This window comes from Aegilops tauschii, chromosome 7, assembly GCF_002575655.3.
Source record: "Aegilops tauschii subsp. strangulata cultivar AL8/78 chromosome 7, Aet v6.0, whole genome shotgun sequence".
NCBI classification, from domain to species: Eukaryota; Viridiplantae; Streptophyta; class Magnoliopsida; order Poales; family Poaceae; genus Aegilops; species Aegilops tauschii.
This window is the reverse complement of record NC_053041.3, coordinates 88,366,794-88,391,826: the sequence shown is the minus strand read 5'-3', so window position 1 is coordinate 88,391,826 and position 25,033 is coordinate 88,366,794. Positions and strand designations below refer to the sequence as shown.

At 52.4% G+C, this 25,033-nt stretch overlaps 1 protein-coding gene across 2 annotated transcripts; it reads left to right on the top strand.

Annotated features, from left to right (window-relative positions):
- The first annotated feature begins 21,228 nt into the window (after window positions 1–21,228).
- On the top strand, window positions 21,229–23,936 carry LOC109757680 (uncharacterized). Of its 2 annotated transcripts, none has more exons than XM_020316514.4 (2): window positions 21,229–22,507; window positions 23,667–23,936. In XM_020316514.4, exon 1 carries the CDS (start codon window positions 21,380–21,382, stop codon window positions 22,493–22,495), a length of 1,116 nt encoding a protein of 371 aa, XP_020172103.2. In that variant the 5' UTR covers window positions 21,229–21,379; the 3' UTR covers window positions 22,496–22,507; window positions 23,667–23,936. The 2 variants fall into 2 exon arrangements, with proteins under 2 accessions (XP_020172103.2, XP_040253219.1); XM_040397285.3 differs by having other exon boundaries at window positions 21,229–22,503; window positions 23,667–23,818.
- Window positions 23,937–25,033: the final 1,097 nt, after the last annotated feature.

The window sequence follows — 25,033 nt, the reverse complement described above, 5'->3', positions numbered from 1 at the left end:
ATGCCTGGGGGCTTCTTTGACAGAAGCTTATTATTGTTATTTTCCGAGCATCAAGCTCATCACATATGCGTTTTTCCTCATATGTACCTTTTCTTCGCCATTATATGAATCGATATGACTTAAGTTTTGGCCAAGCTGGGTTGCCTGGCTCCTGTGCTTATGCCCTACGTTCCCGTTAGTTCGGCTAGGGCATAAAGGGAGCACCTCTGCGATTGTTACTGCCGGGTCATCCGGATGTGTACCTCAGACTGGGTGAAGCCGAAAGCTAGCATTCTTAAGCGAATATTCGGTCGGCAAACTAAAGATGTTTTTACACTCATTAAAATATGAACCCCTAGATGTTGAATATACTGCGAATTTTTTAAATCATAGTTCGGACATGCACATTAACGCACGTACACCCAGGGAAAGGAATCCTTAACGGAACTATTCTCTCTGGTTTATTACAATCACAATGTAAAATAACATAGCTAGCCGGATAAACCTTGTCTGTTCAAGCAACTATGACCCCTACGCCTGGTTTCCACACATACCCCGGTCTATTTTGCCGCTCAGGTATTCAGAAACGCTCCGCACCTTCGGGTCCAGAGGTCGAAGAAAAAAGGTCTGCCGTGACAATCGTTTTACAATACGGCTAGGGACAAATATGTCAAGGAAAGTACATAGTCACTTGGACTCATAAATTTCCTCCTCTATACCGTCTAACAGGCTGTCTAATTTACAATCCTGTTGCGAATATTTGACGGCTACTTCTACTTGGTCATATACCAAATTCACGGGAATTTCTTTCCCATCTGACCCTAGAGGTCCGACCCGGGCCATATGATTTGGATCAAGCTTGGTATACCGTGTTTTGACCATGGCCCAGGCTTCTCGTGCACCTTCCCGGCAGGCCGATATCTTCCATAAGAGAAAGCGCCACCGCGCTCCCTTGAATAGCTGTATAAGCTCCTCCATCTTTCCTGGAGGAGAGGCGGATGGCCATAAAGCCTTGGCAACACTTCGCATCGCCTGCCGAGCTTGCTCGTGCATTTGCGACAGCTCTTGTAGCAGATCGCCCGAGATTCCAGACATCTCCTCTTCGGGACGGCCAGTCAGCATACCTACAGATATAATTCTGTCAGTCCCTTTCATCTCCGAACTACACGGAGGTAAGTTTGACCACATACCAAAAGTGCCGCCGCGCAGCCTCTTATTTTCCTTCACGGAATCAGCCAGCTGGGCCCGTACATCTTTCAGTTCTTCACCCAGCTGGGTATAGGAATCCTGCAGCTTGTTTTTCTCATCCCTGACTCGTGTCAGCACACGTTCGCCCGTGGACAGTAGTCTTTTGGCTCCTTGTTCTTCCGCTTGGGCGGCTTTCAGTTGCTCCTTCAGTTGATCTGACGATCCTGCCATAAGATGAGCAACAGTGTTAGTATTGCTAGTATATAATTATGTTTTCTCGATGGAGGGGAACATTACCAGGTGATGCCTTCTTGGATTTCTCCAGTTCAGCGGTAGCAGCAGTTAGCTGGATCTGACACTTTTCTAGTTCCTGAGACAACAGGTTGTTCTTCTCCGTAAGTACCCGGTTATACAATGATCCTTAAATCAGTTGTATCAACTGCTTCAAGTCTCAGGGGCTACTGGTATATAATTATCAGTTTTGTATAATAAACCTACCCGCATATCTTTCAAATGCTGGTCTGCGGCTCTGGTAAGCCCGTCTCGAGTACCTCGGATGTATGCATCCGCCGAGCTAAAGGCATCGAAGGCCTCTTTTGTAAAACTGGGGTCGCGAAGAACGGCTCTCCGGCGCCGATGACCCATGGCGCTCTCCACTTCCGAGTTGGTGACGGATACATCATCTGAATCCTCGGCCAAAGGACAATCCGGTGTCGCTCCCATATCAGCTCCCGTCTTTACGGCAGGGTCTGGAACCTGGTTTTTGGGAGTATGACCGGCCGGACCCTCGGACATAGTCCGGCGAACGCTTTTCCTGATAAGGCACAAACGGAAAATGTCATAGTTGGATGTGACTGCCAAGGGGCATATTTACAAAACCATACCTCTTTGGTGAGGTTTCGGCCATGTCTTCGTTTGCTTTCCTCTTTGAAGGCTTGCCCGACGTGCGTGCCGCTCTCTTTGGAGTTGCCTCTAGTACAGCATGACGCGCCGAGCGCCTTCCCTTTGGAGCACGAGACAGTGCGGTGGGTGAGGCAGAACGAGAAAGCTCTTTCGGGGATGTCTCCTGGTTACTTACGTGGGAGGCAGGGAGAAGACCGGGGTAGTCGGCGGTGATGGCCACTTTCGTGCCATCATAGCTCGCCTGGTAGAACACCCCATCCTCGAGCACCACGAATATGTCTGGATCCTCTTCGAATCCGGGGTCAAGGTCCCGGCTGTGGTCCTCTGGCTGTGGGGCGGGGTAGTGTAGCCCCTCGCTGATCTTTCGCCATTCCTATTACAAATGGACGGATTAACGTTCATTAAAATTGACTCAGGGAGTAGAATGAGTGGAGCAGCGGGGTTGGAACTCACCCAGCTAGGGGGATTGTACATGGAGAATCCATCTCTGCGCTTGATACGAATAAATTCCTCTTCCTCCCCTTTGAACAGCTCGGCCAATATTTTTGCCAAAGCGGCGGGGGTGTCCGGACCCTTCTGTCGGCGTCCTGGGAACAGGGGTCCCCAGACTTGCCTGCTGCCTGCGGCCCACGGCGTGGCTAAGTCAGCAGGCCGTACAGCCCATCTTCATCGACAAGGCATTCAAGACCCTCGCGAGGGGCCAAGCCTCGCGAGGCGGACAACGCAAGACCTCCTCAGGAGCGGCCAAGCCAGGCAGGCTCACGAGGAGCGGAGATATCAAGGCGGGGCAAACCTCACGAGGCTCTCGTGACGTGAGCCATGACGATCGACACCAGGCGGGCGCCAGCGCGCGCATCGTCCTTGTTTCCTCTTTGGTGCTAAGGAAGCCAGTGCATGCGAGGAGTACCGAGGCATCAGGCAAAGGTTGCTATATTGGTGCGACGAGACCAAGACCAGGAGGACAGCAAGACGGAGGTCATCGTGGAGCCCAAGACGGCGTCACCACCAGAGCCTTTCGCAGGCGAAGACCACTTTTGTCAGGATAGCTTGTACTAGTTGTCCCCCTTCAAACTTGCCCGCCGTTGTTGTCTCCCTTCCCTCTCATTATTTGGGAAGAGGACCAGGGCCTCTATAAATAGGTCTAGCCACCACAGTAGAACGAACAATGAGAACCCAAACAGATCAAAGGCCAACACTAGCACAAGAACACCTCAACCTCAGGAGGCTGTTCTTCCCCTTGTACTGTTCATCATCAGCCCAAGAGGCAATCCACCACCACCACACTGGAGTAGGGTATTACACCACAACGGTGGCCCGAACCAGTATAAACCCCGTGTCTTTCTGTGTTGCGAGTTCGTCGAGTTCGTCCGCGAGATCTTAGTGAGCTAGGGCGTAGATCGGTAGGAGGGAAAGACTTCACGCGCACCCTAGTGTTTGAACCTTAAGGGTTTGCCGGAACCCCACATCCGACATTTGGCACGCCAGGTAGGGGTGCGCCGGAGCTTCTTCTCCGCCAACCAGCTCGCCGACGCTCCACAGCCATGATGTCCGGCGACTCAAGGGCCGGCTCCGACCGTTGGGCAGCCTGGCCAGCCCGGGCAGCGCCGCCTGCCCATGAAGACCTCGACCCCGCGCTTCAGGCGGCGCGAGCGCCGCCAAACTCCGCCAGGCATGGGCAGCGCGGCCAGGCGTCGTCCACCCTCACCCCGCGGCAAGTACGGGCCGCTGCAAGAGCAGCGAGCCATGCCGCACTCACGGCGGGAGCAAGCAAACATGCGGGCAGCGCTCACCGTGGCAAGGGAGCTGCTGCGATGCAGGCTGATGGAAAGCGGCCGGGATGCACTGCTAGAGCGTGTGTGTGTTTTTACTATATACTGCAAGGCAACAGCCTCACAGCCCTTTATTAATAACTAAAAGAAAGTAGTATAGTTATAATTATACAAATTTACAGAAAAAAGAGAGAAAAGATAATTACAAGCAAAGAGGCTAAGAAAGGTTAGCTATCCAAGACAGTAAACTATCTTTATATTTACACCTAATCCTATGAGACAGAAGAGAAATGTCATGGATAAAGTTCCTTCTCCAAGCTCTAAAAGAAGGTTGCTCATTTCTGAAGATCTTCACATTCCTTTGTGTCCAAACATTCCAAGTAGCAGTGAAGACAACCTCAGTGAAGAAAGGATGACCAAAATCCCTCCTAACTGATTGAGCCATCTCATATGTGGTTTGGTTCGGTTGAACGGACCAAGAAATCCCAAGATAGTTCCAAACCCTTTGGCTAAAATTGCAAGCAAAGAAAAGATGGGCCCGATCCTCATGTTGTGCAAGGTTGCATAGCACACATGTGTCATCCTGGATGATCCAATGACAACGTTGCATCATATCCCTAGTGTTCAAATGATCCATTAATAGAAGCCAGCCAAACACTTTGAACTTGAGTGTGCATGCACACTTCCAAATCCATTTAAAGATGGGGTCAACCACTAGGTGTGAGAAGCAAGAGTCATAGTATATCTTTGACATAAAAACACCAGACTTCGAAGGCCACTTCCAAATGTCTTTGCTCTCACCATCCAGATTGATCAAAGGCAGCAGGGCCTAGAGTTGTGTTAATTCTGAGTAGGCCTCCTGTGACAAAGGCAAATGGAAATGATCCAAGACATCAGGCCGCTCCATAAACTCCTTGACAGTGATTGCATCATCAACTACAAATGAATGTAGCCTCGGGAAACAGTCGTGTAAAAGAACAGCACGATTTCCCAGCTGCCAACGGTCAAGCCAAAAAAACACCGTGTCGCCTACATGAACTTGTGGAACAGCAAGCTTGCAGAAATTAGGGTATAAACGCATGACATCACGCCGCCAAAAGGAGCCACAGTTCTGGGTGCTTTGAGTTGGTGACGATGCATAATAAGTGTCCCAAATTAATGATACCCAAGGCACATCCACTTTATTATAGAACTTGAAGAGATGCTTTAGTAACAAAGCCTCATTTTGAATCCCAAGTTAAGAACACCCAAACCACCGAATTTCTTAGGGCGACAGACTAAATCCCAAGCCGCCAATGATTGACGTGGGTTATCTGTGTTGCCCCTCCACAGACATTGCCTCATGATTCGCTCTAACTGCTGCAAAATGCCCTTGGGAAGAGATAAGGTACACAAGAAGTATATTGGCATGGAGCACAACACTGACTGTAGAAGTTGCAGTCGGCTTCCTTGATTTAGCAGGCATGAGGAAGCAGATAAGCGTCGCTCAACACGATCAACCAGAGGCAGCAGATCATAGATTGTAGGCCTAGAAGTTCCCATTGGCAAGCCTAAATACGTGAATGGCATTGACCCAACATCGCATCCGAGCAAAGAAGCCACCCTAGCACCTTCCGCATCAGTCATGTTTATTGGAATGAGTGAGGACTTACTAAAGTTTACACGTAGTCCTGTTGACGCCGCAGATGTGTCAAGCATCTCCTTGAAAGCAATAAGCTGATCATCGATCGCAGGCAGAACAATTAAAGTGTCGTCGGCATATTGTACAATCGGGTAGTCGCTGGAGTTGGTTGGGATTGGCAGTGAGAGGATATTCCTGGAGCACATCTCGTTGACTACAGATTGCAATAAGTCAACCGCAATCACAAAGAGCAACGGTGAGAGAGGATCCCCCTGACGCACGCCCGTTCTTCAAACAAAGTGATTGCCAGGCACGCCGTTGAGAAGCACAGAAGAAGATCCCGTAGACAATATGCTATTGATCCATCCAGTCCACCGGGAGTCAAAACCCTTGCTTTGAAAAATTCTAAGAATAAGTTCATGCTCAATTGTGTCGAAGGCCTTCGTGAAATCCAGCTTAAGAAGGACGATGGGTCGCTTCAAAGCTTTGCATTGGTGTATATACTCAAAACATCAGGCCAGGCAATCTTGAATAGAACGACACCGAAGAAAACCATATTGATTGCGGTGGATGCATCTTAGTATCACTTTCTGAAGGCGGTTAGCAAGCAGTGTTGCCGAGCTACTGGATGCGGCGGCATCGGGAGCACCACCTTTCTGCTACCGACTTTCTCCTCAGGCCACTGCAGGGCCACACGGCGGGCCTCACCACAACCGCGCGCCATCAACTACGCCCTGGGGCTCCATCAACATCAGCACGACCAGCGGCGTAGGGGGCTCCGCAGCCCCTATGCCGCCCGCGACAAGCGTGGGCGCAAGCGTCGCCCCCCATGGTCCTAGCCAGGTTCCACGCTACCACCCTCAGGAAGCCACCCTGGGCCGAGCAACATGGGGCGTGGGGCACTACGGCGAGGTGTTCGGGGTGACGGCCCCGGAGGCCTACGTGCCCCGCATGATGGACCAAGAGTACGCACCGGAGGACGACCACGGCTCGTTCGTTGGAGAAGATTGGGGAGAGGGGGCGCTAGGAGCCAAGGCTTTCCAAGAACCGACGGAGAACCACGACGATCGCGCCGGCAATGGCAACTACGGGTACCGCTAATCTCTCAGGAACAGGCTTACACTAACCATGGGCTGCAGATGAATCAGGTTGCAGTGTCGATCGACGACCCTGGCACGGCAGCACCCCTCCCAACAAGGGAAACGTGCTGGGGGCCGCCAGGAGGGAGCCAGGAGCAAGGCCACTCCCCGCGTCGCGCGACGCCAGGCGACACCCGGAGGTAGGCCCTCTGTCGGGGAGGCCTCGACGACCCTTCCCCCGGCAGAGGACCTGTGGTCGCCGAGGGCACCGTTGGCGTCCTCTTTTCCTCTTTTGTGTCGTCCCGGTGACCGGTCGGCTCAAAGGAGGTCAAGGGTGGCGCAAGGCGGGGCCCTCGTCTGGCGATATGAAGCAAGGCCGGTACCTGTGAAGAAGGCCCGGTGCCTGTGAAGCTCGCCGCCCGTGACACTCTCACGTAATAATGAGTTGGGGCTGTACACGCCCCAAAGTCTCAGGGGTGCTGGCCTCAGGCCCTGGGGCTCCCTCCCACGCCTAGTGGCAGCACTTAGCTCCGCGCTGGTGAGAAGACTTGAAGACCAGAAGACTAGACTAGGTGCCGGACGCGGCCTTTTGCTTTGGATCTCTCTTTCTGTAGCTTTGCTTTCTGAATCTGGATTTAAGTTGAAGCCGAATTTTTATCGATGCGCACGGGGGGAGCCTTTTATCGTTTGAGCAATTTCTTGCCTTCTGGATCTCGTTTTGTCTGGGACTCATGTCCATCGCCTTCCCCTCACGAGCTCCTCGCGAGCAGGACAGCGCGAAGCACGCGCACGCCGAGCGCGCGCTAGCACTGCAACTGGTGCTCACCTCTTGCGAGGCCCCTTCTGACGGGGCAACAAGCTCCGCAGGATTCTCAGAAGCTCGACGCCCCGTGACCCAGCTCCAAGCTGGCGCTGACTAAGGTAAACCATGATAGAAAACTCGCACCTGGATTCACGAGCCCGCGAGGACACAAACTCACACCACATAGGAAAGTAAAACTGCAGTTTGCTTACATGAGGGGCTCCCCCTCTCAAAATGCTCTTACAAGTTTTCCAAGGGCCAGCCCGAGTTTTGTGTGCAGGATGAAACGACAGGAGAACATGGGATCAGCTAGAAATGTCGCTCGCTGCATCACCCGCGGACGCGTCACTCGCGTCGTCATCGTCTTCGTCAGCATCGTCGCCACCATCGGCGACGCCCCCGTCGCCGTCGTCAACCACATCGCCTTCGTCTGCGGCGACCAGCACCGCGTCATCCTCCGAGGTTAAGCCCTGACCAACGCGTCCACATTGTCCTCAACCCAACGCGCCAGGTCGCCCCAGACAGCCGTGGGTACGGGGGCGATGGCGGCGCCGAAATCAAAGTTGGGGTCGGCATTCAGGAGGTGGCTGAAGGCACGGGAGAAAGCGCACTCAAGCAGGCCACAACCCCTTTCCTCCACAAGCTGGCGAGCTCTGGCAGATCGAGCCTCCAGGTGCGTCACCACCTCGGTGAAGAAGGTCAGGTGGCTGGCATAATCATTCGAGTGAGGGGCCGGCGCCTCCACGTCGCAAATATGGCCCAAGGAGATATTGGCCCTCTTCCGGAGATCCTGAAGTATAGGGGCATGCTCGCGCTCCAGTGTTCGTCGTTGGAGCACTTCCTCCGTGCTTTGCCGTACAACGGCCTCAGCGTCATCGACCCGCCTCCAAAGGGAACGCAGCTCGGCGCGGGCGGAGGCCAAGTCCACCTGCGCTGTAACCAAGGCAGCGGTTGTAGCCTCCGCGCGCCTCTCAGCCTCATCCAACCTAGGCCTGAGGGCAGCGGCCCTGCCCGCATCCTCCGTACCCGCGAGCTTCAGCTTCAGGTCATACCTGCCCTCCAGGTCTGCGCGAACCTTGGCCACCCGGCGATTGACCTCCTCCTCGACTCTGGCCTCGCGAGCCCCGACGGCATCTTCTGCTTGAGCAACTTGATGCTCCCTCGTCTCCAGTTGCTTGAGCTCGAGGCTGCGCTCCACGGCTTCCAGAGCCAGCGCCTCGTCGCGCTTCCGGACCTCCTCTTCCTCCCCGGGCGTCCCCCTCAGCGATGCAAGAGTGGCCCTGTGCGCCTCCACCCGCTGCTCAAGGGACGCGCTCCAGGCCTGGAGCTCCCACGCGCGCTTCTTCGCAGCCTCGCGACGACGGTCAGCCTCGCGAGCCTCTTCCAAGGCTCGCGAGCGGGCTTCATGGGCGATCTTGAGGGACGCCTCGGCCTTCGCATTCTCAAGGTCGCGCTGATAGCGGCCGAGGTTGATGGCCACCTTCAGCTTGCGCCGCTCCTCCGCCAGTCGGAGACCTTCAGCCTCAAGGCGCGAGTCGACACTAACGAGCTCTCACCCAGTCGACTCATCGCGCCCATCGCCTCCTGGAAGAGCTCGTGACGAACTACGCTCCGCCCGCGCTCAAGCTCAAACGCTCGGCCCACCTCGTCCTCCACCTCTGGGGCAGCGGGCGGGGCGCTGAGTGGCGCGCCACCCCCCGGCAGGAGGCTGGGGGCTGACGCCGCAGCCGACGTCAGCCAGACCTCACGAGGAGCCCGAGCCGATCGGGGCACGCTGCATGAAGAGGGGCCGAAGATCGAAGCCAACCAGCTGTTGTCCATAAGCAAGGGAGGGGTCTTGGGCACGCCCGCCAGGCTCCACGCCAGACCTTTGGGGAGGAATGGCCAAGCCACAGGCTCAGCGCGCCATGAAGACGGAGATGCTCCCCCAACCAACCCTGCTCCAGGGGCGGTAAGCAGACCAGGAACGCTCAAGGCCGATGGAGGAGTTGAGGAAGGAGGAGGCCGTTTCTCAGGAGGCGCAGCCGCCTCGATGGAAGGAGCCCTGAAGAACTGACGTCAGGAGATGGAAAATAGCACACAAGGAGCCACAGCGATAAGATACTTACACGTCAACGGCGATGTACTTCCTCTGCTTCAGCGGTCCGAAGATGTTGTTGCCGCTCGGGGATCCTTTCCTCTTGCGGACCTCCGAGAAATCGACGCAGAGTCGGCCGTATCGCTGGACGTGGCGGCCTGCACGGGCGAAGAGCTTGGAGAGACAATTTTAGGGGTGCCCGGATGCGGCAAACAGCCGGGCACCGCCTCACCACCAACTCCTGAGGCTTCCGGGGCCTTAGCCTCGGGAGTCGCATGCCGCATCTCCTCAGCGACCGGCGTTTCAAGAAGGGGGTCGCAAGCTCCCGAGGATGACGCCCCAAGATCACCACTCAGCATGTGCTCCATAGCACTTGGGCCACCAGCCTCCGTCAGAGCTCGCCCTCCTGCACCCCCACTTGGGGTGAGCTCGGCATCGGCGGCAAGGAAGGGAACCACGATGACGGGGTTCTCGCGGGGCCCCACCAGATCGATCGGCCGCAGCCCCCATTCGTCAAAGGAAGGCATGCTCGCTGCAAACTCATCCTTGTTCTTGCAGCGATACAGCAGGCAATTCTTCCCAGGCATTTCAGCTGGCAAAGGGACACCCGTCAAGACCTTGAGCACTGTCTGCCGCGTCCCGAGAGGGAGCCCAGACTCCTGGAACCTCATGTGGTCATGACTGTTGAGCAAAGCCCACATTGGGCGAGAGTGGCGCCGGAGCGGAGCAACCCGGCGCTTGACGAACTCCTTCACCACCATAGGCGCGGTCACGCCGCGGTCCTTCAGCAGCCTCAGCCTGAGCAAGGCGAGGGCTCGAGAGCCTCTGGTGGCCCCAGCCGGAGTTTGGAACAGCGGGCCCCGCCGGAACTTGGAGCAGAGGGCTGAGCACGCCGGCATCAATAAACACCCACCGCGTACGAAACTCGCTCGTGGATGAAGAGAGCTCGAAGTCAATCCCCGCGCCCGCGGTCGCGGCCACGGCCTGGAAGCTCACACACCCCGAGCTCTGTCGGGGACCAGTCAGATGCAATGAGAAGAAATGGCAAAGCAGGGCCACGGAAGGAGCGATGCCCACCATGGCCTCGCACAAGAAGGCGAAGACGGCAAGAAGGGTCACAGATTGAGGGTTGAGATGAAGCATGTGGATCTGGTAATGCTCGAGCACCGCGTTGAAGAAGGCGGAGAAGGGAGGAATCGAGCTAGCCCAAAGGGCATCAATGAAGATCGGGACCTCAGTGGCTGCCCGATCCATGCGAGTAAGGGACGCGGGCCAAGCCACCGTCTCTCCCCACTCGTCGAAGCTGGAGGCAAGCATGGGGCGCACCTTGTCCATGGCCTCGTCGTTGAGCACCCGAGGCCGGCCGAGCGCCGGCTCAAAAGATGGAGGCGCAGTTGGCAACGACAGGGGTTTCTTCCCCTTTTCAGCTTGTTTCGGCGCCATGGCGATGAAGCAAGCAGAGCGTAAGCCGGATTGGCAGGGCAGAGCAGGGCCTCGAGGAAGCAGGGAGATTGGAAGAAACAGGCGTGGGCGAAGGAGGAATAACTACGTAGGCCGCGGGGGGCGCATAGCTAGGCGGATTCAGAGGCGGCGTGGGGAAGCGGGGACGCCCACATCCAATCAACCGCCACGCGTCAACCAAGGCCGCGGGCTTTTGGGGCCCGCGGTGCTCCGTACTTGGCCCTTGGCTTCGCCGCGAAGCCAAGCCCGAGCGCACCTTGGGACCGGGGGCTACTATCGGCGTCTTGGGAATGGGGGCCCCGGACTTGCCTGCCTGCGGCCCACGGCGTGGCTAAGTCAGCAGGCTGTACAGCCCATCTTCATCGACAAGGCATTCAAGACCCTCGCGAGGGGCCAAGCCTCGCGAGGCGGATGATGCAAGACCTCCTCAGGAGCGGCCAAGCCAGGCAGGCTCACGAGGAGTGGAGATATCAAGGCGGGGCAAACCTCATGAGGCTCTCGTGACGTGAGCCATGACGATCGACACCAGGCGGGCGCCACGCGGGCGCCAGTGCGCGCATCGTCCTTGTTTCCTCTTTGGTGCTAAGGAAGCTAGCGCAGGCGAGGAGTACCGAGGCATCAGGAAAAGGTTGCTATATTGGTGCAACGAGACCAATACCAGGAGGACGGCAAGACGGAGGTCATCGTGGAGCCCAAGACGGCGTCACCACCAGAGCCTTTCGCAGGCGAAGACCATTTTTGTCAGGATAGCTTGTACTAGCTGTCCCCCTTCAAACTTGCCTGCCGTTGTTGGCTCCCTTCTCGCTCATTATTTGGGAAGAGGACTAGGGCCTCTATAAATAGTTCTAGCCACAGTAGAACGGACAACGAGAACCCAAACAGATCAAAGGCCAACACTAGCACAAGAACACCTCAACCTCAGGAGGTTGTTCTTCCCCTTGTACTGTTCATCATCAGCCCAAGAGGCAATCTACCACCACCACACTGGAGTAGGGTATTACACCACAACGATGGCCCAAACCAGTATAAACCCCGTGTCTTTCTGTGTTGCGAGTTCGTCGAGTTCGTCCGCGAGATCTTAGCGAGCTAGGGCGTAGATCGGTAGGAGGGAAAGACTTCGCGTGCACCCCAGTGTTCGAACCTTAAGGGTTTGCCGGAAACCCACATCTGACACCTTCCGATCGCAGCGGGAGGCGTCATCTTCCCCATTATAGTGCAACATGGGGAGCCCTCTGTATTGGAGTGGCTGGACCCCTCGCACTATGGAAGTTGCCATTACCTCGACTATTGATAATCCGGACTGGGCAAGCGTCTTTATCTTGCTCATCAGTTGACAGACTTCCGTGCTATCTTCCTCCTCGAGGCTCCGAGGGCGCCAGCTGTGGCGTTTCTTCAACGGAACACTTGCGAATTTGGGAAGACCCATTCGGACTGGGTCAGGAAGGGCGACGTCCTCAATATAGAACCATTCGGAAGGCCACTCTTCGCTTCCCTTCTTTGGTGTGCCGGACAGGTATCCGGTCCCGGCGACGTGCCATACCTCGGCTGCGCCCACTTCAAATATTGATCCCTCTTGGTTACGAGGGACGAGGCAGAATAGCTTCCTCCACAATTCAAAGTGGGCCTCACAACCTAGGAATAGCTCACAAAGAGCGACGTAACCCGCGATGTGCAGAATGGAGGCAGGAGTGAAATTGTGAAGTTGAAGACCATAATACTCCAGAAGTCCTCGGAGGAACGGATGAATTGGAAAACCGACGCCTCTTAGCAGGTAGGGAACGAAGCACACTTGTTCCCCCCTGGATAGATTGGGGAAATTCTCAACCTGAGCCCCACCGTTGAAGGAAGTCAATCCTGCTCGAACGGGGACTAGATCCGCGGGGGGAAGAAATCCCTGTGTTTGCAGCTTCACTAGTTGACCGTGGGATATGGAACATCTCTCCCAATCGCCTTTTTCAAGGCCATGGGGACGAGAGGAAGAACTGGGAGTGCTAGCCATGTTGGAGCGGTCTCTCCAAGCAAGCTCGGAGGATTTTCCGCGTGGTGTGAAGCGGATCTGAGATCCAATCCCTTTAAATAGACGCTTTTCTTACATGGCCGGGGTGTTATATGCAAAACATACCCTGACCTCTCGTATTCGCTCGACACATGGAAGCTGAAGCAATGGATGCACAGAAGCCGATGTGTATGACACTAAATGAAAGGCCGAATACAGCTCTTTGGAGTCATCGGAGGAGGAACCCGCCTTGCGATGCCGAAGACAATCTGCGCGCCAGACACATCGTCATTGAAAGCCTGGTTCGGGGGCTACTGAGGGAGTCCTGGACTAAGGGGTCCTCGGGCGTCCGGACTACAGTACGTGGGCCGGACTGATGGGCTGTGAAGATACAAAACCGAAGACTCTCTCCCGTGTCTGGATAGGACTCTCCTTGGCGTCCTAATATGAAGATTCCTTTCTCTGTAACCGACTTTGTACAACCCTAGTCCCCTCCGGTGTCTATATAAACCAGAGGGCTTAGTCCATAGAGGCCAGAATCATAATCACAATCATACAGGCTAGACTTCTAGGGTTTTAGCCATTACGATCTCGTGGTAGATCAACTCTTGTAATACTCATATTCATCAAGATCAATCAAGCAGGAAGTAGGGTATTACCTCCATAGAGAGGGCCCGAACCTGGGTAAACATCATGTCCCCCATCTCCTGTTACCATCGACCTTAGACGCACAGTTCGGGACCCCCTACCCGAGATCCGCCGGTTTTGACACCGACAGCCACCTCCAAAGCTATCTTGCCCACAGGATACGCCGACTTACCAGGCACCACTCCATGAAAGACAGTATTACACGGCTTAAGATCCTTATCAGTCAAGCCCATACGACGGAAAGTATCATAGTAAAGGATATTGATGTTGCTGCCTCCATCCATGAGTACTTTAGTGAACTTGTACCCTCCATCCTGAGGTGCAACCACCAAAGCCAACTGACCTGGATTGTCAACCCGGGGCGGGTGATCCTCATGGCTCCAAAGAATAGGATGTTCAGACCATCGCAAGAAATGGGGAACCGCCGGCTCAACTACATTCACCGCCCTTTTATGAATCTTCTGATCTCGTTTGCATAAACTCGTGGTGAACACATGATATTGTCCACTATTCAACTGCTTCGGGTTACTCTGATAACCAGATTGCTGCTGTTGATTCCCTTGACCAGACTATTGATTGAAACCACCTTGATTGCCTTGGCCCTGGAAACCAAAACTTGAGCCGGCTCCACCAAAGCCAGGCCCGTGAGAGCCGGATCCTGAACCGCCATTCGGGCCATGATTGTTATGGAAAAAATTGGAATTTCTGTACTCCCTCATGATGAAGCAATCCTTCCATAGATGATTGGCTGGCTTCTCGTGCGTATCATGCTTTGGGCAAGGCTGATTCATCATTGCCTCCAGGTTGAACTTTGGCCCACCAAGCTGGGGCGGCTTTCCCTTCCGACGCTAATTATTTTTCTGCGTATTGGTGTTGGCCACAAAGTCTAAACCGCCCTCGGCCTTGCGTTTACCATTGCCACCGTGACCCGTCGTGTTATGCTGCTGTCCCTTCGCATTGCCACCCTTCTTCCCCTTACCGGCCTTCTCCTCATAAGAGTCGGGGTCTTTAGTACTATCAGAGTCGGCATATTTGACAAGAGCCGCCATGACATCCCCCATGTCATTGCAATGGTGTTTAAGCCGCCCCAGTTTCTGCTTAAGGGGAAGGAAACGACAATTCTTTTCCAACATCAGGACTGCTGAACCAGCATTAATACTGTCCGATGAATGTATAACAACTGAGATCCGGCGCACCCAATTGGTTGTCGACTCGCCCTCGCCTTGGACACAAGAGTCTAAATCTAGGATTGACATGGGCTGCTTGCATGTGTCTTTAAATTTTTGGATGAAACATGATTTCAACTCCGCCCATGATCTAATGGAGTTAGCGGGCAGCCCTTTCAACCAAGTACGAGTCGGTCCATCCAGCATCATGGTGAAATACTTAGCACATGCAGCATCACTAACATCCAACATCTCCATAGCCATCTCATAGCTCTCGATCCAAGCCTCCGGGGGTTGATCCGCTGTGTAATTATGCACCTTTCAAGGGCCCTTGAAATCCTTAGGCAAACGCTCGTTGCGTAGAGCCAGCACTAAACATGGCACACCCAGGGTTCTAGAGGTCACTCCTGCCTCCACAGACGCTGACGGATTAACCAGGGATTGCTGTTGAGCCGCTAGCTGAGCCGCCAGCTACGCCTCCCGACGCGCCCTGCCCTGATCAACCAAAGTCTGGGCATCGTTACCACCGTGCGCCGGATCATGCCTACGAGGTTGGTTACGGTGTTTCTCACTGCTTGAAACTACTGGCGAGTCAATGTGCCTGCTATAACTCCGACTCGGTCAAGGGGTTGAGTGAGTCCGCTCGTGACTATAAGAATAAGTCGCCTGTTGGGCCACAACTGTCTGAAGAAGCTCTCTGGCCCTCCGTGTTTCTATTGCCGTCGGAGACTCGCCTTCAACTGGGAGAGCCGCCAATCGTGTCGCTGCAGCAATCATGTTCTCCAAAGGATTAGAATAATGACCCGGTGGCGTCGGAACATGCCGAGGCAGAGCCATATCCAATTGAGGCGGATCCGCAGCACGCGACTGAACCGGCGCTCCAGTCACGAACGCCTCAACCGCCCGGTTCACCACAGGCAGGTCACTGGTCCCTGCCCCAGGCGTGTTGAAGAGGTTTCTCGCATCATAAACCGGAGGTAAACGACACTGGTGTCTCCTTCTCATGATAGCATTCAAAGCGTTTTGATCCAAGGTAAGCCGGAAAGACTCTGCCTGCCTGAATCTGTTGTGCCTGAGCATCCAAAGCAGCTCGCTCCGTAACCATCCTAGCGTTTTCAGCCGCCAGCTCCTCCTTGGCTTGAGCTATCTCATCTCGTAGCTTCACCACATCAACCTTATGTTGTTCCTGAGTGTCCGGGGTCACCTCCACCCCCATCAAAGTCGCCAAACCCTCCAACAACTCTGTCAGAACTTGAGCCGGCAGGCGTGCAGAGCCGCTAGCACCAGCCATTGCCGCAGTCGTTGAGCCGGAGGTCATAGCCACGGCGTTCATTGAGCCGAGCGCTGGCTATGTACCGGCCATGAAGATCGCAACCCTGTTCGGCGGCTCATAGGGGTTCGGAATACTGTCTCCATTGGAATAGCCCCCAAGCCGACCGTCTTGCAGTTGATACATTGAATTGGTCTCACCGGTTGACGATTCACCATCAGAGTAGATGGCCGCCTCACCACCAGACACCGGTCCTTCCTCAAATTCCGCCCCATGGATGAAACCAACAAAGGTGTGCTTCACGGCGGGTTGAATCTTGGTGGGTCGTGCACGCTGAGCCGTCTCAATGATGTCGGTGCAGGTGTCCGGCTCAGGGCCTAATTCGCCGATCTTGCCGATGAAAACGTGGATTCCACCAAAGGGGACCCGGTACCCATACTCAATTGAGCCGACCTCGGGGCCCCAGCCAGCGTCGTCGTTGTAGAGCTTGCCGCGATGACTCTTGGTCATCCGGCCCACGGCGTGTCCCGTGATCCCTGCGAAGTTGCCCTTCAAGAACTCAAAACCACCGTGCACTGGCCCCACGGTGAGCGCCAACTGTCGTGGACTTAACACGGCAGATGTCCTAGCATAAGGACTTAGTCGTGGAGCCATCGCAACTAGGTTAGCTTAAAGGGGTTAAACAGGATAAAGGACATAGAGAGTTTATACTTGTTCGGCCCCTCGCGGTGGAGGTAAAGGTTTACTCCAGTTTGGGACTGTATTGCTTAGATCTCGATTACCAGGGAGCGAATACACTTGACCTAGTTCTCGATCTCTGGTTTCTTGAGTTAACCCACCGCCGGGTCACCCCTTTATATACATAGGTTGATGCCCGGTGGCTTACAGAGTCCAGATCGGCTCATACACATCGTGTCCGGCTCGGTGACTAACTAAGCTTGCCTTACAATACAAGTTATTCATGTGGCGGTTCATCCCCTTGGGCCTCAAGTCGCCTCTGGGTCTTGGGTCGTCAATGGGCTTGCTATGACCCGCCATCTTCATTGATAAGTCGCCGATGGCATGACCCGGCCCCTTCTGGGCGGTTCATACTCAGTAGTTATATCCCCAACACATAGGTTCTATCATGTATGCAATGTGGTGTACCAGACCTGCTGTGTGCCTTGCTATAAGTTTAGCAGGGAGGTACCAAAGTAATCCAGGAGGGGAACACTGGACAGCGGTCAAGAACATCCTGAAATACCTGAAAAGGACTAAGGATATGTTTCTCGTTTATGGAGGTGATAAAGAGCTTGTCGTAAATGGTTACATCGATGCAAGCTTTGACACTGATCCGAATGACTCTAAGTCACAAACTGAATACGTATTTATATTGAATGGTGGAGCTGTCAGTTGGTGCAGTTCCAAGAAGAGCGTCATGGCGGGATTTACGTGTGAAGCGGAATACATAGCTGCTTCAGAAGCAGCAAATGAAGGAGTCTGGATGAAGGAGTTCATATCCGATCTGGGTGTAATACCTAGTGCATCGGGTCCAATGAAAATCTTTTGTGACAATACTAGAGCAATTGCCTTCGCGAAGGAATCCAAATTTCACAAGTGAATCAAACACATCAAGAGACGCTTCAATTCCGTCCGTGATCAAGTCTAGAAGGGCGACATAGAGATTTGAAAAATACGTACGGATCTGAATGTTGCAGACCCGTTGACTAAGCCTCTTCCATGAGCAAAACATGATCAGCACCAAGACTCCATGGGTGTTAGAATTATTACTATGTAATCTATATTATTGACTCTAGTGCAAGTGGGAGACTGAAGGAAATACGTCCTAGAGGCAATAATAAAGTTATTATTTATTTCCTTATATCATGATAAATGTTTATTATTCATGCTAGAATCGTACTAACCAGAAACTTAGTACATGTGTGAATACATAGACAATACTGAGTGTCCCTAGTATGCCTCTACTTGACTAGCTCGTTAATCAAAGATGGTTAAGTTTCCTGACCATAGACATGTGTTGTCATTTGATGAACGGGATCACATCATTACAGAATGATGTGATGGACAAGACCCAACCGTTAGCTTAGCATAATGATCGTTAAGTTTTATTGCTATTGCTTTCTTCATGACTTATACATATTCCTCTGACTATGAGATTATGCAACTCCCGAATACCGGAGGAACACCTTGTGTGCTATCAAACGTCACAACGTAACTGGGTGATTATAAAGATGCTCTACAGGTGTCTCCAAAGGTGTTTGTTGGGTTGGCAAAGATCGAGATTAGGATTTGTCACTCCGAGTATCGGAGAGGTACTCTGGGCCCTCTTGGTGATGCACATCACTATAAGCCTTGCAAGCAATGTGACTAATGAGTTAGTTGCGGGATGATGCATTACGGAACGAGTAAAGAGACTTTCCGGTAACGAGATTGAACTAGGTATGAGGATACCGACGATCGAATCTCGGGCTAGTAACATACCGATGACAAAGGGAATGACGTTTGTTATCATGCGGTTTGACCGATAAAGATCTTCGTAGAATATGTAGGAACCAATATGAGCATCCAGGTTCCGATATTGGTTATTGACCGGAGATGTGTCTCGGTCATGTCTACATAGTTCTCGAACCCGTAGGGTCCGCACGCTTAACGTTCGATGACGATTTGTATTATGAGTTGTGTGTTTTGGTGACCGAAGTTTGTTTGGAGTCTCGGATGATATCACGGACATGACGAGGAGTCTCGAAATGATCGAGAGGTAAAGATTGATATATTGTAAGGTTATGTACCGACACCGAAATGGTTCCGAAGAGGTTCGGGGGTTTTTCGGAGTACCGGGAGGTTACCAGAACCCCCCCCCCCGGGAAAGTTTAATGGGCGTCATGGGCCATAGTGGAGAGAGGAAGGCAGGCCACAAGAGGTGCCCCCCCATGGCAAGTCCGAATTGGACAAGGGGTGGGGGGCGCGACCCCCCTTTCCTTCTCCCTCTCCCCCTCTTTCCCCTTTCCCCCACTCCGTTGGAAGGAAGGGGGACCCGACTAGGACTAGGAGTCCTAGTGGGACTCCCCCCACTTGGCTTGCCCCCTAGGGCCGGCCACCTCCTCCTCCCCTTCTTTATATACGGGGGTGGGGGGCACCCCAAAGGCACATCAATTGTTCTCTTAGCCATGTGCGGTGCCCCCTCCACAGTTTACTCCTTAGGTCATAGCGTCGTAGTGCGTAGGCGAAGCCCTGCGCGGATCACATCACCATCACCGTCACCACACCATCGTGCTGACGGAACTCTCCCTCGACCCTCTGCTGGATCAAGAGTTTGAGGGACATCATCGAGCTGAACGTGTGCTGAACTCGGAGGTGCCGTACGTTCGGTACTAGATCGGTTGGATCGTGAAGACGTTCGACTACATCAACCACGTTAACCTAACGCTTCCGCTTTCGGTCTACGAGGGTACGTGGACACACTCTCCCCCTCTCGTTGCTATACATCTCCTAGATAGATCTTGCGTGAGCGTAGATTTTTTTTGAAATTGCATGCTACGTTCCCCAACATTTCCTTCCCACCAGAAAATGAGAGGAACCCTAGATCTAGGCGCTTTGTTTGCCGCCCAGAAGTGGGAGAGGTTGGACTCGCCATCGAGAATGGGAGCGAAGGGGCGATATCGAGGTTCTGTAGCGGGTGGCTCACGGCGGATATCCGCGCCACCCACGTGTCCCCCAATCCGCCAGTGTCCCATCGTGCACCACAGTCGATCGTGCATCAAGGAGCCCAATTACACAAACGTGGGGGAGGCACACATGTGCATGTCTCCCTCATATGTGTTGGTGTCATCCAAGGAGGTGCGGGCGGAGGTGGATTGCCGACTGGCGAGCATGATATACGTGACATCATCCTCTTTTTCAATCGCCTCTCATATATAAGTTCGCTTTGCGCATATAATCCGAAGAGCCCCCCCCCTAAGATTGGTCACCCCTGGACTCTACAAGATCGCCACCAGAAAGTAGAGAATGGAGATGAAGGAGCCCCAGAAGGAGAAGTGGATCCGTTCGGTCCCCCGCCTGACGTCCCCACCCCAACTACAGGAGTTCATTGCTCTCACATAGGGTATCTCCCAGGTTGCGCTGACCCTGGACCAGGATGATTCCATCTCTTGGCGGTGGACCCCCAATGGTACCTACTTCACTGCTTCGGCCTACTCGGCCGAATTCTATGGAACCTTCCCCAGGTTCTCTCCAGTCACACGTGGAATCCAAGTGCAAGTTCTTCAGCTGGCTCATGCTCTATGGAAAGATCCTCACGGCGGACATGCTGGCCGTTCGCGGCGAGCCGCATGACCCTCGAGCCTTGGAGACGACAATTCACTTGTGCCAGGACTGCCCGTTTGCCATTTTTGTTTGGTTCCACGTCCAGGCCTGGATTGGGGAGGCCCTTGGGGCCACACCCATGCTGCCCCCTCCCATGGGGATGACTGGTGGGACTTGCTCACCGCCACTTTGTCCAAAGACAACAGAAGAAGGCTTAGCGACCGCTTCCTCTACACCATCTGGAACATCTGAAAGGAGCGCAACCGACGTATCTTCAATGAAACTCGCCTCACTCACCTCGAGGTCATTGCTCTCGCCTTTGATGACACCAAGCAGAGGACCCTGCCTTTTGGTCGGGCACAGGTGGCAGCCAGTATTGGTTGATTCGAGCTAACTTGGGGGATGGTTAGGGGTTTTTGTTAGGTTTCCCACCAGAAAGACATGTTATCTGTGTACATAAACATTATTTTCTTGGTCTAATATGAAAGGCAGTGCTCTTGCCGGTTCCTCGAAAAAGAAAATCCCTGCTCAGTTTAAGTGAGTTGAAACCATGCAATTTATTCTTTTGAATCTTCGCTGGAATCGATCGCCGCTTCATATATAATGCCTGTTAGTCTACTCAACCTAAGTTTGCTCTGTGTTTGTATGCCAATCCCTACAAATTAATTGCTTTTTTTTACGGAAAGGCCTTCATGGCTAGCTTTGTTAATTATCAAATAATGCTTACATCGCCTACAAATCAATTGCTTAACTGAACATATATTATTTTCTCAAAACATTAACAGGTGTAAAAGATTAGCCGAGGTGCCCTCCGTTTTCGCGCTAATGCGAAATGATTTTCGCGCGAAAAACCGGCGCGCGCGGCTAACTTTTTGGCGGTAAGGCGAAACGATCTTGGCGCGATTCATCCGAAACATCTTGGCGCTAAAAGGCGAATGAAAAGGAAATCCCTTCCTCACAAGAGAGAGCGGTTGCGGAGTTCCAAATTCCAATCTCTCGAGGAAGAAATGGAGCCATGGGAGTAGAGCGAGGGAGGGAGCGTCAAGAGGCCGACGGTCCCGCCTGTGGCCGCACTCGGCGCCGAACTCCTGGGGAAGGTACTACGCCGCCTCCCCGACATGGCGTCGCTCGCCAGCGCCGCCTGCGTCTGCAAGCGCTGGGGCCGCGTGGCCTCCGACCCCGCCGTCTTCCGCCGCTTCGGCTCCCTCCGCAGGCCCCCGCTCGTCGGCGTCCTCGTCACCGACCGTGGCCGCGAGAAGTTTCCCCTTTACTACCATGATACCTGCTTCATCAAGGCGCCCTCTCGGAACAACCCCGAGCTGGCCTCCGCCGCGGCGAACGGCGACTTCTACTTCATGCACCACCCCGACGTCGACGACGACGACGAGTGGCGCCTCCGTGGCTGCGACGGCGGCTTCCTCCTCTTCTCCCTCGGCCGCTACAGCACGGACCTCGCCGTGTACGACCCTCTCGACCGGACCGCCGTCTTCTTCAAGCCGCCCCACGACTTCCGCCCGTTCCGCTACGCCATCGTCGCCGACGAGGCCGACGCCTCGTTCCAGGTCATCGCCATACAGCCCGACCCCTGGGGCGACGATGCCTCGGTCGTCTTCTCCTCCCGCACCCGCAGCTGGGTGGAGAACGGCTCGGTGCGCTACAGATTTGCCTGGCCCTACACCGACGGCATTGCCGCCGGGCGGTTTGCCTACTGGCGGTCCAACACCAAGAAGGATTGTTATTGTGAACCGAAGGAGGAGATATTGGTGGTTGACACGAAGACCATGGTGTGGTCGTACATGACCGCGCCGGTGCCGGTCGGCGAATCGTACTGCGTGGCGCACATGCCGGAGCACGGCGGGCTGTGCATCGTGTCCAGCAAAGAGCAACGCGTGCTGCTCTGGGTCAGTGACGCCAATGGTGGATGGGTGGTCAAGAAGGAGGTCTCGCTGCTGAATCACTTTCCCTACTTGAAGAAGCTTCGTCGTGACCAGTGGATGAAGAGGGTGCGCATCCTGGCGATGAGGGCCGGCTATGTTTACATGGAGTTCTGGTCCATAAGGAAGACCGACTCCTATCTTCTTGTGCTCAACCTCAACACCGTCAAGCTGGAAATTTTTCTGAACAATGGGCTCAACAATGAGGATAGGCCTTACAGAGGCCCTGCTTTTCCGTTCTTTTTGCGGATGGCACCTCTGCCTGCCGCAGATGATGACAAGAAGCTTCAAGATGCTTGATGCATGGAGTAGGTAATCTCCTATTTGTTAGATTTATTTCTCTTGTTTCTACTTCAGGATGCCTGATTGCATTTAGCATGTAATCTACTACTACCCCTGTTTTTAAATATAAGATGTTTTGGCGGTTTAAATTGAACTGCCAAAAAGTCTTATATTTAGGAACAAAGGATGTATTTGTTAGATTTACTTATCTAGTTTCTACTTTGGTCGATCTAGATATTTAACTACCTGTGCAAATTGCTCACCAAGCCACTCGGATAATGATGTTCTCTGTTTTGAAAATTGCATAGAGTTTCTCTGTTCTGAAAATTGCAGAGTTTATCTGTTCTGAAAATTGCATAGAGTTTCATGAATTTGCTAGTATTATAAATAGTTGTACAATGCATGTTTTGTTACTAGGCACTCCAGCTTCCTTGGTGCCTACCAGTTTCCTAGATTATTTTCCTAGAACTCACAATATTCTAAAATCTGTTGCTTTATTTATGACTTGTTCACTTCAATGAATGTGCCCCTATTTTCCAGATTTTTGTTTGGAAATCACCACCATGTAGACGTAGAAGTTGATTTGTTTTCAGAAGCTGTTGATTTAATTATTAGGCTACTGATATACTGATCAAAAGTTTAAGAAGGGACTACTCAGTTGTTTATTAGTACTACATGATTTGCTTTTCTCAGATGTTACAAACATATCATGAGAGTTAAGTGATTACGTCTTGAAATGGCACCATCATTTCAGATAGCTGATTTTTTTTTCTTGTTGCTATTTCTTTTGTCATTTGAGACTTCACTTATAGTCTGTAGTTAGCAGCTGAATTCTTTAAGGATACATCAAGGCTTGGAATTGGATAATTTGCACCCTTGTGTATGCTTCACTATATTTCTTCAGTTATCTTAGTAAAAATGGCACACTTAAGTTACATCATTGTTCTTTACCGAACAATTTTGTAGAATGCTCAGGTATTAGATTACTTTGGAATGCATGAATCATGATCAAATCGTCAAGCATGCTTCCCAATTTCTGTGTATGTAGTAGTGAAGAAAAATGATGTGTTTCTCTATCAAGTGACTTTAAGGTCATCAATGCATATTAGTTTCTACATTTTCATGCATAGCCATAAAAGAATCACCATATGTGCTCTGAAGGTAATAAATCAAGAGCTTTGAATTTCAGGTCAAGTTGGTAGAAGTAACTTAATTTGGAGCGTGAGGTGTCATCCACTCATCCTTTTGAAAGGGAATTGCAGCAGTTGTTTGGTACGGAGTACATCTTTTCCGATTGACATGGGAATGGAAGCGTGTAGCTATTTTGCAAGCCATATATGGTCTATTTTGTGGAAATAGCTTCAATGTAATCTGAATTTAGTCCCTTTCCGGTCATGAGACCTGTTTGATGTTAGTTAAATGAAACTTCAACTAAGATGGTTTAATTTGATTTTGGTTTTGTGCTTGTGTTTCATGTTAATTAGACCAGCATGGCATCATAATTCAGTTGGGGAGTAGAGCTCTACATTTTTTATACTAGTCTACTGTTTTTTATAGAAATGCTAATATGACATAAACCTGTAGAATTGCTAGGTATGCATTATGGCTTTCGACCGCATGTCCCGTGGTAATTGTTATAAGAAATCTAGAAGTTATCCATGATGTGTACATAGTTTAATCCCACATTGCCAGGGAAGGGAGAGCTACTTTACTCTCCTTTACAGCACGAGGAAAGAGAGTAGAACGTGCACACTCGCTCATGACGCATGCGTGGTGGTGTGTGTGAATTGATTTTGATTTTGAACTAGTTGAGAGCTGGACATACAAGGGTTGAATGCCCGAGCTTCTGACTAACTGCTTTGACTACTTTATCTTCAGTGGACGACTATGTCGTCTCCACTGACCACTGCCATGGCTTCCAATGCTGCACACCAGACCTTTTTGCGAACTCTATGTGTTGTTCATCTCCTTGTTGGCATGCACATTTGATTCATGTGTGCATATGTTTCGATGTTCCTAGTTCGTGGTTTGTGAATTGTCTTGTCAGTGCGTTCCTTTGTTGGGTTGCTGTCATGGATCTCACCGACATTGTCATCGCCTTGGGCGCTGCAGCCATTGATGCGAATCCCTTCCAGCGAACTATCAAATGCCAGTAGATACGTAGCAAATGTGTAGCATATTTAGGTTTCTGTCGATATAGTTTGTCTTGTGGTTCTTGTAGTTTTTGCTGTAGTGGCCTTTTGAGTAGTTGTTCTGATTCTAGGATTAAGGTGACCTGGCCTCTCAAACTTCTGCGGACCTGCCCAGACCACGCGTGTCTGTTTTGAGTTTTGACCTGAGTATTTGACAAAAAACTACCACATTAAGGGTTGCCGTCCCACAGAACTACCACAATTAAAAAAGTGATTGATAACTACCAAAAATTTCTAATTTTGTGACTAAAGACTATCACTTTGAAAAATGGCTAGTTTGGACGATTTAAACACATTTATGACATGCGAGACCCACTTGTCAGGGCTGACGTGGCGGCAAAGTCAACTCCGTTTTTTACCATTA